Genomic DNA, 20,335 nt, shown 5'->3' with positions numbered 1-20,335 from the left:
AGGAGCATGAAGGAAATCCAACCAAAAGTGACATTTTTTTTGTGTATCCCTTTAAACAATATTTAAATGCTGCTTAAATAAACTCAAAGTTGTGCTGCAACTGAGAGCTTTTTTCAACACAAAGAGCAGTTACTAAGACAAGCGTGGCTATGATTACAAAAATAAACACAAAAGTTAATGCAAAAAGTCATCTCAAAAAAAGTTTATTAGCATGATTAAAAACATATGAAGAATGACAGTAAGAGAGAAAGTAACTTAGCATGGAAGAATATCCATTTCAACAGCTTATATTCCACAAGGTTTGACAACTTTATTGCCAAATTTCTCTTGATTTAACAACAATTCACATTGTATCGATTTCCTCATTATTAGGACTATCGCTTTGTTTGGATCTGATTCCTGTTGCAGGTAAGTATAAAAATATCCTCCATTATTGTTGGATTGAAGAATGTTGGGTTAAGAGCTGATAAAAAAGAAATTCTCAACCAAAGAGTCTGTTTAAAAGACAAATCTAATCATACTACAAAGAAATACATTAGTATTTTGGTCTTTAAATTTCTTACATGATATTTATTTAGCATGGCAATCCCCAGATTCCCTCCCTTTAAGTAATTGTAACCATAAATCAAACACCTCTTTCAGAGGCTGCTTCTTGGGTTTGATTCTGGTGATTTACTTCATATATGCTTACACTGGCTTGAGGACGAAGACAGCATCATCTAGTACATAGTAGTCATTATACATATCACCTTCACATAGGTAGGGCAGTCTGGTGAAAGCCTCTATGGCAAAACCAGCTTTACTGAAAACTTCTGGCAGGCTATTCACCTGTTCTTCCCAAGTGTGCCCTTTGATTTCCAAAACTTCTGAGGGCTTTTCCCACTTGCCACCTACTGAGAAAACAAAACAGTGGTGTTTAAATTATAAAGAAAGCTTTATTGGGTATTGCATTTTCTTACAGAAAGCATAATGCACAGATTATATTCCATTCCACTCCAACTTTGAGTTTGATGGGTCATTCATAGAGATGTTGTAAGACCAGTTCAAGAGTTTTTCTAGAGTTCAGAAGAGGCTCCTTCTCAAGGCTACATTTTGTTATATTTTTCACTAGCAGCTCCAAGATTGGCTGAAAAGTAACTTCCAATAGAGAGGTTGGCATTTAGCAGATATGGACAGAGAGACTATTTAATCTAGATCTTTCCCAACATTATAATATCCGTTTTTTTTCTCCTCTTTATGTTTACTGCCTTGCAAAGATTGCTTCAGGTATTTATAGCAAACACAGATAGCAAGCGGAAAATCATGACTTGTTGTAATGCTCTCATTGGCAGACCATCCCATTAGTTAGATGAGGGACAGCTAGAGAACCTTTGCTCCTTCAAGATGCACTTATTAGCTGATACAGTAAAGACAGCTTAGGCCCTCTCAAAGCTGAATGCTTGTATTACATTGGAAAACAGGTCGTCCTTTATAACCAGTGAAATAATCTTAAGAAGTAGAGTTACGATTCACCAAAGTTAAAAAACAAAAACAACCCTTCACTCGCTGTCAATGCAGTATCATCCATAAATAAGAAAACTGTTTTCTGGTTAGGTGTGTACCTTTAACAAGTTTGCAAAATGCAACAGTAAACGCCCCTTCAAAACAGGAAGCTCTAAATCTCATGATTCAGAACATTCTGCAACTCCAAAGATTTCTCAAGTTCCTCTTCATTTAAGCATAATCACTTCCAGAGAGACACCAAAAATGTTCAACAAATTCAAGAAAGCGCTAATCCTGGCATTCAACTGGATTCTATACGCTTTTGGTAAGAACTCTAAGCTTTCTGTATTATCCCTGCAAACTACAAGTTAAATAGGATTTAAAATATAGGGGTTACAATTTGCCACATAGCTATAAAGTAAGAACAGTAAAAAGCTTTTCTTTAATAAGTTCTGCTGTCTTCATACAACTTCCAAATCAAGTGACTGTTATGCTTTTTCTTCCAAGTCTGCAATGCTCCTGTAATCTATGAAACAGAATGCTCCAGCAGCAGAACGGTCTCCGTGTAGCTATGCTTGTTTGAGAGAAGGGTTTGGGGAGTCCAGCAGATGCATCTAAATTCATCTGAGCCACGATGCTCACTTTGTAAGGCCACCCAGAGCCCTAGAGTTAGGGGGCAAGGAGAAGGGGAGCGACGAGCTGCAGGCGTACAAGTGACTGCCGGTTGTCACAGAGGGTGTGAGGACACTGGCAACACGGACTGCTACAGGCTTGGGATTGCAGCAACAGCTCTGATGTTCATCTGGCACAAAAACAATTTCATTTCATTCCAGTAGAAGTCACGTACACCGAATCTACTTAGATTTGGCCCACAAAACGTTTAGTGAGAAAAGCAATGAAGGGATAGTGCTATTTGTCTACAGTGGACAGATTTACAAATTATCAGCAGTAGAATAGGGCACATTTCCATTTATTTTTCTAATAATTTGTTATTGTCTGGAAAGTACAAAAAGATTCTGTTAAACCGCGATGTTAATTTTCACTGCATGATTTTGATTCCTTTGTTTCCATAACTTAGCAACTTACTTGAACAGAATTAAATATGCTAAAAAACAATATTGAAGTTAAAGATTTCAATAAGGACTTCATGAAAAACAGTCTCACAAAACAGTCATCTTTAAACCAGAAGCTTGCAAGTTACGTAGCATTTCAGTTCTTTAATTAGGATTCTCTTCTCTGATTAACCTTTCTTTCTCTACACACATTTTTAAATGTCAGAACTAACAAGCAATATTGTTATCTTTAGAAACCTTGAGTCAGTAAGCATGATGAAGTAGGTCAAAAATTATTACGAAGGCCAGTGTTATGAAATTGCTAACTTATAAATGTCTCCATGTAAGCCACAAACACCGCCTGCCATCAGGCTGTTTCACTTCACTTCCAGAACAGAAATAGTGGGGGAGATAGAAACCCTTCGTAATTTCACATTCAAGTAAAAACATCTTAAGACAATAGGTCAGGTGGAGACTGGAGATGGAGAACTTCCCTGCAGAGCATCAAGCTTAAGGCAGCTGAATGCTCTCAACTCAGAGCACATAAAGGTAGAAAAGAGCAACTCCCCACTGCTCTTGATACTAACTATCAAAGCAGGAAAATTTGTGCATGCAAATAAATCAGAATCCTGTTTAATAATAAAATTACCTAAGGAAGGGAACTGTAAGAAAACCATTTTTCTGCACAGCTGGGGCTTGCTTCTTAAACAGTCTTTTGAACTACTCATTTTATGGCATTTTCAGGGCAAGATCCAACAAGAATTTGCAGCAAGTTTTGCTTGTTGTGAGGATAGATAATAGTTTGACAAACTAAAAAGTCTTCAGACTAAAACAAAAACAAACAAACAAAAACCACTCCAGACTACAGAATCTGGGCATGGAAGTACATAAACTATTCTTTTGCTCTGCTCCAAGGTCAAAGGAGTCATCTACATAATTTTACACATATGAATCTTCTGTATTCTTTTCCTGAGGTGGACAGTATATATATGCCACATATATATATAAAATTGTTAAATGATCAAACAGGTAAGCTGTAGGAGCAATTTGAGAGGAAATACTGTTAAAAATAACTTGGGAAATTCCACACTTGAAACAAAGTTCTCTGCCTTCCTCTTGCCTTTTCCAGCATAAGCCCCAAGTAGCTTATTTTCTTTTTTGACTCTGCCTTGCTTTTTACAATCCCTCACATCAAAATCTGCTTATTCCCTACAGGAGATACCAATACCTGCCAAGTCAATGTAACACAACCCAGGTACAAGGAAATTGGGGAATCCGTGAACACTGTGACCCTGACGTGCACGTTCTCTGCTCTGGGATGCTCCTCATCTGAGCCTCAAGCTCTATGGTTTCGCTTTTTTACTAACAGACACGAAGATCTGTGTACCCCAAAATGCACAGATGTTCACAAGTTCAAAGTACACATATCGCCAAAAAATGTTTCACTTCAGATAAGTAGTCTGTCCACAAATGACAGTGCTGTCTACTTCTGTGGAATTGCATTTTCAGATTCAAGTTCACCCCGTTCTAAGCAAATGGGAGGCGGGACCATGTTAGTGAAAACAGGTCAGTTAATTGTTTCTTCTTAATGAAGCATCTTAAAGAAATACATTTTCTTTCCTAAACGCCTTTTTATTTGCTCTTTCAAGCATGGCATTTAAGATTGGACTATCAACAACAGCGTTATGAGTAGCAGGTTTTTAATGAAACATTGAAAAATTACAGAGGGCTTCTCTAAGAAGAAAGTTTAGGTATTTTCTACAAGAGAAGTTTTCGACTCTGTTACCTAACCCTACTCCACATCCTCCAGTACAAAGACTGCAAGGGCTACAGAAAGGAAGTATCAACAGAAAAATGAGAAGTAGAGAAAGGGACATTTAGAGGAAACATGTCCAACAGAGTACAGGGCTCAGAACAGCAGACTCGCTCACCATCCTGAGCGAAGAGTTTCAGTGCTGTACGGCCATCTCATTTGTCATACAGTTTACAAGAGTAATAAGCCTTCCACTAAATACATTTCAGTATCACATACTTAAGAAAAAGGGGTAGCTGGACTATTATTTTCCCTTTATTCATTCCTTCCCCTGTCTAATCACACTTCTGAACAAAAACCTATAATAAGTTTTATTCAGATAGTCCTTCGAGAGTGGAAAAATACGATTTTCATCTCTGCTTACCACTCAAGAAAGGTTTCCATAATCAGAAATCATGAGTCTCCTTTGCTGTTGCAAATGTCCAGGGAAACAAGAGAAAGGGGATCTCACTAAGGAATTTAGGCAGAAAATGAACTAGAAGATATAGATGGTTAATAAAGATTTTTAATTCTTTAAAGGGGATTGGAATGTAAAGTCCTAGGAAAGTTACACGTGTTAGAAGAACTGTGCATTATTCTAACACTTATTTTCCATAAAGGGGCTGAGAAGCACAGTACTGGAAGTCTTACTTTCATGATCATCACCTTATCCTTACTGCTTCCGTACAGCATTGTGGTATTCACAATCCTTATACTTCATAAGGTAGGTTTAAACTGATGTTCCTGTTTTCATCCTCTCGCCTCTCTCTCTCTTTCTCTCTTTTACGGAGCTTTAACATTTTCATAAGGAGAGGGGAAAAAAAAAAATCATAACTTTTACAATTAAGTTTCAAAGGGACAAGGGTTTGAAGGTAACACTGTACCCATTGGCAAATTTTAGCACACAGCACATACCACTCACTACTCTTAATAGCATCACATTTTCTTATTTAAATGAAGTCTATAAAAGAAAAGGTATTTTAAAGCCAGAATTATCTTGAAAGTATTATTCAGCAGGTTGGAGACTCAGATTATGAAAGCATACTTAAGAGCTAAGCTAGAAATTATTATCATAGAATCATAGAATGCTTAAGGTTGGAAGGGACCTCTAGGGTCATCTAGTCCAACCCCCCTGCATACGCAGGGTCACCTAGAGCACGTGGCACAGGACTGCGTCCAAGTGGGTTTGGAAGATCTCCAGAGAAGGAGACTCCACAACCTCTCTGGGCAGCCTGTTCCAGTGCTCTGTCACCCTCATGGTTAAGAAATTCTGGATTAGGTTCCATTATTAGTAAATGAATTTAAATTTCATGACAAGATATTTGCAAGGTGCAGTAAAGTTATTGCAAACTGAATTTTCTTGGATAATGACATTGTGATCAACTGGAGATTAGGAAAAAGTTTTTCCTATTGAAAACACACATATTGAAGTTTCTGGTTAAAAGTTACATTAAACATTTAAGGCTTACTTTTTGCTAGAACAGAAATGCTGTTGAGTTAAAAACAAACAGACAAAAGTGCAGTTGGAATCTTTAATGAGAATTTTAAAACTTTGTGTATTTGTTATGTTTTCTTTCAATGAGGCAAAGTAGCATGGGGGAAAACTTAAACTGTTCTTCAGAAAAAAAAAATCAATTACACAATTGGTTTCTTTTGAAATTTGAATAAAAGATAAAACTTTTATCTACAGATCTCTCTGTCCTTACAGTGCACAGCTTTTGGGTCGGCTAGTCTTTTAGGAACTGGCATTTACCTTATGTTTTAACTTTTTTCATTCTACCTCCCTCCAGCTAAGGCCAAAACTGCTGAAGAAAAACAGCAAAGCAGACCACACAACAGAGAACTGTGTATGTTGTCACCGTTTCCTCTATCTGTAGTTCAGACTTTTCTTTTTTTTTAAAAAAAAAAAAAAAAGGGATGCTAATTTTGTGAATAAGCTATGATTCAGTTAAAAGGGATATTTACAGTTATAAGGTCTAATTTACAATTTGTTAAAAAGTATTTATTGACTCTGAATTTAAAGTTTCCATTATTTTTAACTAACTGGATAGAGGGTAATGCCAAATCTGCTGAGGGCCATCTCTAATATATGGGTTCCTGCAGGCTACATTTTTAAATAAATTGTTTTAACTTCTGTTGAACATAAGAGTGCTTGCTATAAACAAAAAAAGTTTTTTTAAAATGATTCATTCAGGCAAGTTCTACTGTATTTAAAGCAAGTCTGCTTACAACCTCTGCTGCAATGCTTATTTGAATAAAAAGGAAAAGCCAGACAATCTAACTATCTATTAAAGAAGGTATATATAAGTGAACTATAGAGCAATTTAAAGCGCTTCTGAATGCCACCCTATATTTTTGAAGTGTTATTCACTGATATTTCCAAAGATGGAGGGTGAAGTCTTAATTGTGAAAGGCAGCAAAACGCGGTTCCCTTCTAGCACCAATCTAAAATATTTTAAATAACTTGCAGAAAATCAGTAGCGGACGAAAAATTTTTCAAGCAATTGCCCAAGAACTTCAGAAGCAGAGGTATGCTGAACATTGCCAACAGCCTGTAAGTAATGCAAAAAAGGTATGGCAAAACTGAGTGCATGTTTACTGATACTGAAATATGCAACGAAAGAACGGACAATTTTGAAGAGCATCTCATTTGTATCTCCTCTGGAAGTAGATTTCTCTCTCTAAGTTGAGAAAGCTCTACAGAATATTCTGCACAGTAGTGTGAGACAAACCCATGTCCCAGAAGAGAGAGTGGAGGGAGAAGCACACAAGCATTTTCACACATTCCCGAGCATTGCAGCACAGATTACAGCATTCAAATGCAGTGTGTGTTCTATTTGCTTTCAGTCACTGCTGCACATTACTATGCAACTGCACATTACTAAGTGCTGAGGGGCACATCCTCCCCCCTCCTGCTTGCAGTTCTTGGAGCTCTCAGACACTTTTGCAGAGCAGTAGGGACCAGGCTCCTCCTCATCTACTCAATACATTGCAGACATGATGCATTTGACTGATAGCTAAGATCAGATTCAGTCCCCAATCAACAGCAGCTCTCATTTTCTTGGACATGCAATATTTTGAATGTCAGCAACACTAGAACTGAGATCTCTGTGTTGCCTGGAAATAAAAATTCTTTCCTCCATAAGGAGCCTAAAAGTCTAAAATTCTGGGCCTCAAGCAAGGCATCCCTTTTCAGGGAGAAAAGACAAAAAATACAAAGCAGAGACAGAGGTTATAATGCTTTGTATATACACACGTGTCTATTTATATTTCTCTATGAACACACACACACACATATATATATATACACACACACACACACAAGACAGATGTATATACATAGACACAAACTGAATTTTCCTTGTATTTATAATTTGCCAAGAAGAGGCTTCAACAAGTTGCCTGGACTATTTGATTAAAAGGAATAAAGCTCCAATAAGAGCTCACTCTTGGAAATACATTACCATCTTAGTTTCTCTCACTCCCTTACCCTGTGGTAGTTATATGACAGCCATAACAAAACTGTTTCAAAAGCTCTACAACATTCTTAAAATTACTTGCTCCCCCTTTCAACTTAATATAATGTAAACTAAGTGTTCAACATCACTGAATAAAGCCACACAATTTATCTCATCATTCCAAATCTATGTCAGTAAGACTTATGACTACATGGTTGTGCATATACCATGCAAGTTATGGACAACTTGGAAGCCCCAAGTATTTGTAAGAGAAGAAAATGGCTTCAAAAATTGCTTTATGTGAAGCAATACAAATTCTTTCCTACTCTAAACATTTACCACACCATTTCAGAGATGCAATGAGGAGAAAAGAAACTTGCAACTCAAAGTCAGATGCTTCTCCCTTACACAGTTTGGCTTTATTTATTCCTATATTGCTCCAAATGATTCCTCTGTAAGAACTTCTTTAAAGACTTCAAATCCCTGCTGACATGACTGGTCCTTGTTTTGACTCTCACCAACAGAGTGAAAATAATTGGTATGTTTTATTGAGCTCCCTAGAGATTTGGGAAAGGTAAAAGGAAAAGAAAAAAGTTTAGAAACCTGCAGATGCCACACGGACAACTATCCATCTGGACAAAGAGGGAGGGAAAGGAGTCTACTGAAACAGTAAAGGGAGGAAGTTAAAGCTGGTATCAGTAACTAACTGCTTCTACTATTTTCCCTCACAGGATCATTTGGAAGATGACACTGTTTATCAGAACAGATGAGTGTGTGCTATAGCTCAGATATGCCGAATATTTCTCATGTAACTGAAGAGGCAGATAAAGAAGTAAACCTTCTTCACAGACTTTGCTTTAACAGGAAAATAGAATCCCAAAGAGCATATTATAAACATATCCAAACTAACCATATGGAACATTACACTGTCAAACATCCTTCTCTCTCTCTGCAAGGATGAAAACAGTGGAAAACGACTTTACATTTTGTAAGAGAAATGCTTTGGAAAAGTTTTGAGTTTAATTTTACATGCCTACATACATATATATATATATGTATATATAAGGTTTACAAGTTTACATCTGTTTCTTTTACATGAATTCTCAATCATTCTGTGAACTGAGCATTGGTGAAAAGTGCATGACAATTGACAGCAATACAAAATAAACTAATTCTCTAGGAGAAATCCTGTTCTCAGTTATGTTAATGGTGACAGTATTGGTGTATAGATCCTCAGATTAGCAGTTACCAAGTCTTACTGTAGCACAAACAAGCAAAATATACATATTCTGCAGACAGCCAAGCAGAAAACATAGACACTATAAATTAGCTTTGCTATAACAGTACATGCCTTTGGAACAAAAGCTTCTTCCTAGCCTATTTAGAAAGGAAACATAGTGGTCAAAGAGATAAATTTGCTCCTGCAGTATTAAAATTGACTTGCTAGACAGAAAACCTCCTTCCAATTCTACTACCCAAAGCCAGGAGTACCTGGAACACCATGTTTGTTTTGTGGGCCTGTACAAAACAAACAAAAGCACAAACACAGAAGTACACTTAAAATTGCACTTAGCTAAGCTACCAAACCAACAGTTTTACAAGAGATGTGTGGATCTCTGACATTCTCCCTACTAAAGGATGGCTAAAAGACAAAAAGCACCTTCACCTTCTTTCCCTCAGTCAGTCACCCAGACAGTGTGTTCATCACATCATAAACCCAGGTTGCTAATGTTTATTTCTTCTCAAGTATGGTATCTCTAGAATTAACTTAAACTTAAACCATTCTAGTCATGCACTAGGTATGTTATCCTAATATCACATCTGCATTAGAAAGTTCAAAGTTTTTCTAAATCATGTTATGAGATACCTACTAAAAATAAAACTACTTGAATAATAATTTAAATACACTATGATTCATCTGCTTACTTGTCAACTTTAGGAAGTCCATTAATTGTTCTCTATATTGAAAATAAAAACCCTAAATTGTCCCAGAAAGAAAGTATGACTAAGCTACTTGGGCCTCTAGGTGTCACTGTAATTCCAGAAACAGTAAGCACAAAAATAACTCCCTGCTCCTCCACCTTGCTTTGTTTTCTGAGCATGGATTTTGTGCTGTTCACATAGGCAGTTTCCATATTCCCCTATTATATTAAATACAATGATGCAAATCTCTCAAGTTGTTTTAATTAAAGCATATTTTTAAACTGTAGATATAGAAACTGATCCATATGCTGATCAAACATCTTACCTCTCTCCTCATCACCTCTCAATTTCTCCAGTTCTTGTCCACCCCCCCCACCCCCACCATACACACTAAAATTAAAAAGCTTTTCTAGGTGGGTTTATGTTGTTTTGATTTGGATGATACAAGGAATTATCAGGCCTATATTCTTCGCTGAATGTTCCAGGTATTATTTTCCCATATATAAAGCACATATATCAAACACTTTTTAGTGCATTATCCTGCAGAACAACTGAATGAAATATTTAAATTCTAAAATTGTTTGTAAATCAGGAAGACAGTCCAGCAGATCAGTGCATGTTTCTTTAGACTACAGTTGAGTAAAGCTCAAGAGAGAAAACTCTACTGGAATGACAGTATCTTTTGTGTGTGTTAATGTGTATTGTTTATGCAGGCCCACATCCATGACAGAAGTAAACAGATATACTGAATACATTTAAAGTTTCAGTAAATATTTGCTACCTGGAACAATCTCAGCAGACAGAGGTTTAAGTCATTCTGTGCTACCTTTCAGGCCACAGGAAAACCACAAAAGCCATTACTGTCCTGTTTGAGACAGGAAATAAAGCTACCTAAAACAAAATGATTCATCTGCTAGAAGCTGCCAGCACAAACCAAAGCACGACTCTGGTTTACAAAATGTCCTACAAGAGATACCTGCTTTCCTTAAGTCAGAAGGACATGAAGTTCAAAAGTTGGACAGGTTTCCAAACCTTTGGGATACAGCAGGAGATTAATGATGAACATAAATGAACTCATAGTGGTTTCTTCCTTCATTTATCCACCTCCGGTTGAGCCAGGATCTACCACATGGTTATCCAACATTATGCAAAAAAGTAGATTGTGGACACAATAACGATTGCAAGATAAAAACCTTTTTTCTCTCCATTCATTCAAAGGAGCACAAAATGCAATATATTTTGATGAATTTATCATTTCCAGGATGTTAAGCTTATTTGTGTTTTATTTTTTGGACATGCCTTTCCATTAACAACCTTTAAGACTCAAGGAGAGCAAGAGGCTGCAATGTTCAAACAGTGAGTGATGAGCACTAGCCCTCTGGAAATCAATCCACCTTTACAGCGGATTCAATCACTTGAGTGGAGACTCAACCTGAATCCGAAATATCACAGGCACCTGAGAAAAAGTTGCTAGTCTCTCTTAGTCACGAGCAAGGAGATTTTCAAATTAAATTCCAGGTATTTCCTTAAAATGCAACTACAGGAAATAAGAGTTTGGTGCATAAAAGTTCTTCCAGTTACTAACGAAAATAACAGTTGATATTTTAAATTAGTAGAAGCCTATATTTTCCTTTCAAAGCTCATGTTGGATAGTGACAGCGAACATTACCTCCCTAAGAATTTTTAAGTGCAGTTGCTTTGCCTATAATTTCTTTTGAGCATGAGCACTACAAGATCTTTTTAAAACCAAAAATATGAATTAAATCAAACATTTAATTCCAAATATTGTAATGTACAACCTTTCTTCATTTAAATATCTGTTAACCTGTGTACTTACCATTTTCCACATATGGATGGAATGGCAGAACTAATGCTAGAATGACTCTGCCTCTAGTTGGCTCCAATACACTTCTAATATCCTTTAATACAGTCAATGGTTGATCACAGCGATCAAGCAAATTCAAACAGCTGATAACATCATACTGAAATCCCGTGTTCTGCCATTCATTTATACCGAGTACTCTGAAAAGGGAGAGATACAGAAGATGTTAGACACAAGCTCAGTTCAGAGAGAACAACCAAGGATGAAAATTCCTTACAGACATGTTGATAGTGCAGGTAAGGTCAGCCACTTTAGGCAAGTAGAATAGATGTGTTCTTCCCATTCTTTTGGAAAAGAAAATTAATGGACAATAGGTGTAGCTATATGTTCAGCCACATAAGCCTTTCAATTCGGATACTCCTTATAATCATCAAGCAATAAAGAAAGCAAAAAATGAAGTCTCAAATACCAGAAAAAATATTTTCTTATAATAAAACTAAATACATTTTTCAGGGAACAACAGAGCTGAAATAGCACAGTTAACGGCTTGCTTGATTTAATCTGCGTAAAACCAGTTGCTGTCAGATTTCCACCAAAGGACAGGTGAAAAGAAATTCATAGTTCTTTTGTTCTTTGGGCTGAAGTTTAGGGAATGATGTCCCAAACATTAACCATTACTCAACATGACCAACACGTGAACAGAGTTCTCAAAGTGCTGAGGTTTTTGTTACTAAATACTTGTTAAGCTTAACAACAGGAGCTAAGCATACCAGAAATAAAAGATTCTTTACACAGTTATCTATGACACTTTCTTTACCTAAAGAAAAGATAAAGGCACATTACCCCCACATATCTACTACCAGGAATCAGTTTGTTTTCCCTCCAGTGTCTGCATCTTTCTCCCGCAATTTGGACTGTTCATTTATCAGCATCTAAACTTTATCTCCTGAATGTCTTGATTAAAGCAATTTATGCACGCTATGAAGGGAGACTTTAAAACAGTTGTTCCATATTTTGTCTTAACTGGTAACAGGGAACATCAGCATAACATAACAGGTAATGATAGCAGGTAATGTCAGATGTGTTTGCTTTCATGTTTTTGTACACATCAAGCCTTTCCATAATCCCCAAACAACAAAGGCATCAACATAATAAGTGAATACACTGAACAGTTATAATACATTAGAGATGGATTATTTTGCAGTAATGACTGACGTAATGGATGCAAGAACTATTCCATGCAATACCTGTATTTCTTTTTCTGAAGCTGCCATATCATAGTTTCAGACAATTCAGTGGCATAGATTTCTTCAAAGTGAGGACTCATGACTTTAGTGACCTCTCCATCCCCAGCTCCTAAATCAAGAAGTCTGTGGGATTTCCATTCTGGATTTATTTTAAGCAGTCTTTGAAATTGTTCTGGGGAAAACACAAACATTGAGCCCCTTCCCAGCAGCCTGTAATGTAAAGATGAGAAACATGCATTTTTTTTTAATTAACAAAAAGGACAATGAAATGATTTAGAGTGTGTTTTGGCAGCAACCAGTCACATAATAGACAAGGCCCCTGCTTCAATAAATTTTAAATCCAGTTCAACTTGCTTTTCATTTGTCAGAGATCAAACAGAGCTACATGCAGTTTTACTGGTTCAGACTTCAGGAAGAATTTGATTAGGAAGGGAAGAGCTCATGGGGTGCAGCTCAACAGAATGATCACATTAAAAAAAAAAAAAAAGGAGAGAGGAAAAGGCTGAGACTTTTTCCAATTGCAAATTTGAATCTCTCCCATTTGTCTTAAATCAACAACAAAAACACAAACAAAAAATAGCAAAATGGCTGCAAAGATAGTCTTAATTCTTTGTGCTTACTTCTATGATGTGCAACAGGAAGGGAAACCATACAAGTAATGTAAAGAAACATTGGGGCAACACTACTGAAGTGGCAAAAGAGAAAGGATTTAGTAATTATATGCTACAATGGCTTTTGCTGCTATCTGCAGATTCTGTATTGATCAGGAAGAGCTATGGAATAGAAAACAGGCAACTCATTAAGAAATTGGGTAGGTGACAGTTGGATTCCTTATGGACTAAGTCAGGAAAAAAAAAAAGAAAAGAAAAACATACCTGCTTGTTTGAAGAATGCCTATTTACAGATTTCAGCTGTCATAGCAGAAATTCAAAAGATGAAAGAGTTCAAACAAGCAGACAAAAAGAACCAATGAGTGATAAATCGAAGGTAGATAAGTGCTATTCCTTTAAACTACTGTTGGATAGAAGGTTAAATTTAAGAAAGACAAAACAGAAATCAAGAAAACAAAGCAAAGATAAAAGAATCAAAGAAGTAAAAAGGGCCCAAGAAGGATTAACTGCACAAAACAAAAATAGAAGCTATAAAAGGATGTTAAATATAGAAAAATAAATAAAGTACAGCCAATTTAAGTAGAGCCCCCTTGCAGCACACTTGTGTCAGTCCACACTGTGTAATTGGCTCATGGCTATTATTCCTAACAGCACTATGAGGGGTTATTCAAAGCACTGGAGAGCCTTTGAGGGGGAAGAAAAAAAAAAAAAAAAAGAGGTGAGGAGAAGAGGAAGAAGAGGAGACCAAAGAGACTTTTATATAAAGCTACAAGTAACTAAGAACACCACAGGGAAGCTCATAAAGACATCTGGCTAGAAAATAAGGAGAAAGATTATTCTCCTAGCCTTAGTAGCCAGTTACTGTCCTCAAATCAGACTATGTGTGGGTGCAGGGAGAAAGGGAAGGCAGGAAAAAAAAATCAAGTAAACGTAAAAGGAAAAAAAAGTGTATTCAAAAGTGGTAAGAAGTTAAACATATGACTGAGTGGAGAGAAAGGCGAGGGGAGGTCTTTTGACTTATTGGAAAAAAATATTACAGCATACAGCTAACTTCCCTGCAGCCAATCATAGAAGAGCCTGATGCAATAAGATTAAGAAAACAACGTTAAATGAACTTCTCTATTCCTGTTTTCCTCATGTTTCACCACATCAGAATCTACTTGTTTAAGTATAGCTTATGCAAATTGAGATGGAATTACTTTTTAAATAGAAGAAGAAGGGGCAGAATACTTGCGTGCTACACAAGTATTGCTAGACAACACTCAGCAACTTCTGCTCTGATTAGGGATCTGCCTTTTTCTGCAGGGCAAATCAATACCCTCCACGTAGAACAAACACAACATTACCTATTGCTGTATCCTTAAGAGTTAATGTAAGAGGTAAAAGGGAAAGAAAATAAAGGAAAAAAAGAAAAGAGGAAGGAAAAGGATACCTAGCACTGATAGAATCCAATTCTAGGAAACACCTGGAAAGGAGTTAATACAAGTAACGGTTATAAAATACAATTAGAGTCCTCTGACCATCTCTTGTTAACTGCTATTACCTCCTCTGCTCCCTTCCCATTCTGGCAATTGTGATCTTTAATTAAGAGGGTTGGGAAAGATTTCAGGTCTGCTTGAACTGGCAAAGGGAAATCTGTAAAAATCTTTTAAAAAAAATGAAAAAAAATCAAGAAGGACAATCGAACACTCGAAAAAAAGATTCTAAGTTTAAAATATATATATAGTTTACCTAAGATTTACTTTTCACTTACCCATTGATAGATGTCCTAGACATAAAAAGGCTAAAAATTGAGGACACAAAAGAGTGATAGAGCTGGATGAAGAGCCAGCCTGATTTCTCAATGCTGTTGTTTAAGAAGATCTGTGTTCCTTGGTCGAGGTAACTCTGGACAAAGACAGGCTGAAGGGATTCAGACAACTGTTCGGTGTTGCAGACATACCACTACAGAAAGAGACGAAGAAACATTAGAAGTTCAGTAATATAAAAACAGAAGTAGTTAAAAAATTACACCCACAGAGGGCTATCATCAAGTCATTCTATAAATATCAAAATTCAGCTTTCCCTAAAGATTTTCAAACAAACTTCAAAACTGACTTAAATAACTTCAGTTGTAATCAAAAAAGGCATATTACTTAGAAATAATATTCAAAATTTTTGTCTTAACCATTACTTGGTACTTTGAAGAATTTTGCAGAGTAGCTTTCCTAGAAAGCAAGCACAGGTCCAGTATGGAACAGCACCATTCTGCTAAAAGAGTATAAAGCAGGTAGCATTGTTTTCTGTTTTACAACTCTCAGCATTTCACTAGGCATCCTCTGAAAAGAGACCACGAAGTGCATTGGCAGTAGCTTTCTAGGAAAGGAGATAAGGAATCCAATCAACACTCTAAGCAACTGCTTGCCTGTCCTGCAGCGCTGATGGACAGCACTTCAACATGTGCTAGTGTCAACAAGCAGGTTGACAGAGTCTTTCAAAGCAGTTATTCCCATTTAGCAGCGATGATGCGAGGAAGCTGCATAAACAAGCAGGCCCCCACATCACCCAAGAAGTCTCCAGTAGCAATCTGGACACTTTTATCTTTCTAGACAAGGCCAAACGGGGTAGTGGTTCCTTTTTACTTTGTATTACCCGGCAAACTAGTTCTGATTGACATGCTATTATTCAGCTAGTTCTGAAGAAAAGGGATGCTCCTACTTTTCAAACAAGATTTGATAAGAAAAGTAGTAAAACTACATGCTGATGTTTTGCTATTTGTTTGCAAACTATAGCTCCTCTAACCCCTACTGCATTTACATGATTTTAAATTCAAGAAATTGTGCAAAAACAGACAGACCTATAGAAATGTTGAGACACTAAAATGCCAGTGCTGACTGAAAGCTCAAATGGCTGCTCACTGCTAGTGTGTGATGCCAGACTTAGTTCCACCCCCTGACACTCAACAGGTAGATGTTTCAATCATCATTTAACTATAATTTTAATTAAGAATATCACTATTTTTTCCTCAGTGTCTTCACCCCTTATGCAGAATTACTGATGGCTCTCCCTGCAGATACCCTAATGCCATTGAGTTTTTTTTCTAATATTCTATTGCAGATTTGAATCTCTTCCTGAAGAGAATTATTGTCCATAGCCCAAATCCTCTTCTGCTATCTTCCTCTTGCATCTTGCAAGCGTGCTCTCCAATGTGGCCTCACGCATTTACAGCACAGAGAATGACAGGTATTTTAAAGAGAAGTGGAGGGTTTTAACAGAATCTTATAAAACTGCAGAAGGAGAGCAAGAGATCAGCTGGAATAAGTGCACAATGTTAAAAAAAAAAAATCCAATAAAATTTTGTCTATAGCCATGCTACACAAAACATGCTCGCATCTTGGTGCCTACATGTTTGTTGTTACTTGCTGGGAGGGGAAGTCACTTAATGATTGTTTACACAGCATTCAGCGCAATGGGACTCCCAGTCAATACACTAGCAGGAAAAACAATAGCACTGAATTCTTATTCCAGCATCCCGAAGCTTCACAGTAATGGTGCCAGCAAGCAAAGGGAGCAGAAACCTGCAACAATATCACCGTGCCAGATTCACAAATGGAGCTCCACCAAACAGACCCAGAGCACCAAGGCATTTCAATACCCTTCAGCAGGGGAAGCAGTTACATGCCTATACAGGGCTAGTTTGAAAGCTTGATGTTTGTCAGGTACTTCCCTGCAGAACTGGGCTCTCAGCAGTGCTCTCAACAGCATTTGTCAGCACTGTAAGTAGATCCAATCCTCTGAAAACTAGACTTCAAGGAAGGCTGTATCACAACGCAGCACGGTAATCTCCATGACCACCCATTTCCCAGCTTGGGTCTTCTCTTTGCCATGGCCCGGTGAGAAGCGAGCGGATAGGCACAAAGCAGCAATTCCCAAAAGGAATCCTCACAGAGACGCAAAAAAAAAGACCTAAAGCGGTAGCTGTGCGTGTGTATTTTGTTCACTCATCTCTAGAAAGCGGTTTCAAGAGGCCAGCAGAGCTGAACCGTCCTGGGGAGCCAAAGGACAGGCAGGGACACGGGCCCAGGTCAGCAGCTGTTCACAAGGCTGCCGCCTCATGCACCGGACAGGCTCGGAGGGGTCAGATGTACCTTGCGCTGCCATTTTCAATCCCAAAGCCGGTGAATTAAGTATCCAAAGTTTAGGAATCACAGGCTTCGATCTGCAACTAGCATTACTACACACATGGTGTCCACGAGCTTATTCATAAGCCTTAGCTGTATAACCCAATTCTATCACCTGTCCTTCCAGGATCTAACCATGGAAATCAACTGTCCTACAGCTCGTCTTCAAGATTTTCAAATATTGATATACACGGATATAACCAGTGGCAGACAACAGTTGTCATTGCCAGTGACAGCTTTAGGAAAAGCATATTTCCAGAAGCCAGGCACTGTTCCTAGCCCTCCTCCTCCTTCTCCAGGGTTAAGCTTGCCCTACATAAGGTCAGTTAAAATACTCATAACTGCCAATGTTAGTGTATATTAGAAATGACAACAAACTATATTAAAAAAAAAACAGTATTTAAACTATATATATAACAAATATATATTTTCAAAGTACAAAAGTAGGGAAAGAAAGCTTAATTCTGAAACTATTTCCTTAAAACAGGAATTCCTTTCCTTTTCCTCCTTGTCCAATAAGCAAGGAGCCCTTTCCTGGCCACTAGTCCCACAATATTAGTTGGCATCAATCTGGCATAGCAAAACAGTAGAAACACCACAGCACATCAAAGAAACCTGAGGAGAAATTTGTGCAGACTTTGTTTATAATAAAGATTATTACTTGCAAACCTTGCCTAATATTAACAAAAGGAAGAACATGGCATTTCAGCTGACTTGTGCCAAACTAAATAAGTCAGTAAAACTTCAGAAAACACCAGTCCCAGGGGCTCACCACGCAGCCCTTACTTGAGGGTATAACCCAACAACGGAGGAACGAAAGACACTTCAAGTATATTTAATACACGTGAAGGATCAGAGAATCCCACACGAGATACGTGGAGCACCCCCTGCAGAGCCGCTACCTGCGAGTGGAACCAGGCTCTCCCCACTCTTATCTCCACATCCTTCTAGCCAGGTTTTTGACACCAGCGGAAAAAAAATCGCGGGTTTTCTTTGTTCACAGGAGTAAAGTTCTTGCTGTAAAGCCAAACACTGCCCCTGTCACCGCCTCTAAGCGCGGCGGCATCGCACTCGCTCAGCGCCAAGTCCCCGGTGCCGGCAGCCGCCCTGAGCACTAACAAAGCTGGGACAGGGCAGCACCAGCTGGGAGAGCCGCGGCGCGCAGTTAATCGCTTTGTGCGACGCGCCTCGACGACTCACGCTGCCTTTTCCTCACGATCGGGCGTTTTATGCGGCCCACACCCGCCTCCAGCCCCGCGGCCGTTCCCCGCTCCCGGCTCGGCCTCGGGGCAGCGCAGCGACCCACGCACGTGTCACGCGATCGCCGCCCGAGCCACCTGCGGCTCTTCAGGGCGGCGGTACCAGGAGGGGGGAAAGCTCCCTCAGAGCGGGCGGCGACCGCCGGCTCGGGGCGCTGCTCCCGCCGCGCCGGCCCCGCGCAGTCCCGGGCGAGCGGGCGCCGCGGGTCCCTCCCTTTGTCTGTCGCTGCCCGCCCTGCCGCGGCGCGGCGGTACCTGGTGGCTCTCCGGGGCGCCCGGGGCAGGCGGGATGTGGCTGCCCATCACGTTGGCGTAGAGCGACCTGGATAAGGGGCTGCGCAGGTACCTGCCGGGGCCAGACCACATCCTCCTGCGCAGCGCCCACAGCAGCAGCGTGTAGCAGCCCAGCCAGCACAGCCAGCGTCTCATGAGGGGGGCCGCGCCGTCACCCCCTCCCGCGCCCGCCGCCTCCGCGGGCCATGGCGGCGGCAGCAGCGCAGCACACGACCCGCCGCGCTCCGCTCCGCTGGGCTCCGCGGCCCGCGCACAGGCGCAGGGCGGAACGCGCGGCGCCGCGGCAGCGGGGGCCGCCCGGACGGCGCGGCTGCGGCACGCCGGGGCCTGGCAGGCGCCGGCTCCCTCCCTCGGCTTCGCCAATCAGCGCGCGGGCGGGGCGGCGGGGCCGCCGCTTTCGGACCGGAGCGGGACACAATGGCGGCGGCTCGGCCCGCCCGCCCCGCCGCGCCGCGCGCTCCTCCCCGCGGCGGAGCCGGGGCCGGCGCCGCCTCCCCCCGCGCCTGCACGTGCTCGGCCCCGCCCTCCCGCGCCCGCCTCCTCGCCGCGCGTGCGCAGTGGGCGGGTCCCGCGCGACGCCTCGCCCGGCGGCGCCGTCACGCGGGCCGCAGCGCGCGCGCACCTGGCAGGCCGGGGGCGCCCCGGGCCTCGTGTCTCTCCCGTTGCTCTCCTTGCGCGGTAAAATGACGAGACGGCTTTTCCGTTTGGGAAATCCGCAACAAAAGTCCACACCAGTGAGGTGATGTGCGCAAAAGCCCCAAACACAAGCATTTAAAGTGGCTGTTAGAGTGGCACTGTCCTCAAACAATCCCATTTCTCTCTGACAAACAATTGTTCTGCAATGGCTTGAAGTAAACTGTCACTGCTAGGGTGCTGTTCTTGTGAGGTTTTGACCTCAAAGGATCTCTTTAAGTCTGTAGCTTTGTTCTACGGTCAGAGCACCAGCACTGCTCCGAGCAGGCAGGTCTGAGAGCGACTACGTCCCCACCCGGCCTCCCGAGGCGCCGGGGTGCACACAGAGAAGGCCGGGGGTGGTAGGAAACACAAACTTCCAAGATCTGCATGGCATTTCTGTGCACAGGAACGTAATGCACAGTAGAGACCAGCAGATGAAAATGTGTTCTGAAGGCAGTTAATACCCCCAGAAAAAAGATAGCTAGGAACAGACAGTGCTTATCAAAACATCTTATTCTGGCACAGGTCAAGAACGATAAAAAGCTTCTGGCATTTAATAC

General features: G+C 40.2%; 2 protein-coding genes across 2 annotated transcripts; one reads left to right on the top strand and one right to left on the bottom strand.

Annotated features, from left to right (window-relative positions):
- Positions 1-510: 510 nt before the first annotated feature.
- Positions 511-19,354, bottom strand: METTL9 (methyltransferase 9, His-X-His N1(pi)-histidine). Its single transcript, XM_088529420.1, has 5 exons — positions 19,062-19,354; positions 15,141-15,331; positions 12,777-12,986; positions 11,545-11,729; positions 511-893 (listed from the first exon to the last, which is right to left on the bottom strand). Exons 1-5 carry the CDS (start codon positions 19,233-19,235, stop codon positions 688-690), a joined length of 966 nt encoding a protein of 321 aa, XP_088385546.1. The 5' UTR covers positions 19,236-19,354; the 3' UTR covers positions 511-687.
- IGSF6 (immunoglobulin superfamily member 6) lies at positions 1,603-8,589 on the top strand. Its single transcript, XM_010221000.2, has 6 exons — positions 1,603-1,807; positions 3,750-4,100; positions 4,947-5,050; positions 6,117-6,173; positions 6,797-6,880; positions 8,516-8,589. The coding sequence occupies exons 1-6, from the start codon at positions 1,747-1,749 to the stop codon at positions 8,552-8,554; spliced, it is 696 nt and encodes a 231-aa protein (XP_010219302.2). The 5' UTR covers positions 1,603-1,746; the 3' UTR covers positions 8,555-8,589.
- Positions 19,355-20,335: the final 981 nt, after the last annotated feature.

The sequence above is a fragment of the Tinamus guttatus genome, unplaced genomic scaffold, assembly GCF_059628265.1.
Source record: "Tinamus guttatus ecotype Peru unplaced genomic scaffold, ASM5962826v1 Tinamus_guttatus_pri_ptg000330l, whole genome shotgun sequence".
Taxonomy (NCBI): Eukaryota; Metazoa; Chordata; class Aves; order Tinamiformes; family Tinamidae; genus Tinamus; species Tinamus guttatus.
Note: the sequence above shows the minus strand (reverse complement) of the source record. Positions and strands in the feature narration are given on the sequence as shown.

Excerpts from the sequence above, each read along its gene's own strand:
- IGSF6 (XM_010221000.2), top strand. The coding sequence starts at position 1,747 with ATGTTCAACAAATTCAAGAAAGCGCTAATCCTGGCATTCAACTGGATT. Across the intron at positions 4,101-4,946 it reads GACCATGTTAGTGAAAACAG|GGGCTGAGAAGCACAGTACT; the intron begins GTCAGTTAATTG and ends TTTTCCATAAAG. Across the intron at positions 6,881-8,515 it reads CTGAACATTGCCAACAGCCT|GATCATTTGGAAGATGACAC; the intron begins GTAAGTAATGCA and ends TTTCCCTCACAG.
- METTL9 (XM_088529420.1), bottom strand. The coding sequence starts at position 19,235 with ATGAGACGCTGGCTGTGCTGGCTGGGCTGCTACACGCTGCTGCTGTGG. Across the intron at positions 12,987-15,140 it reads TCTAGGACATCTATCAATGG|GCTGCTGGGAAGGGGCTCAA; the intron begins GTAAGTGAAAAG and ends TTTACATTACAG. Across the intron at positions 11,730-12,776 it reads CTTCAGAAAAAGAAATACAG|AGTACTCGGTATAAATGAAT; the intron begins GTATTGCATGGA and ends CTCCCTTTTCAG.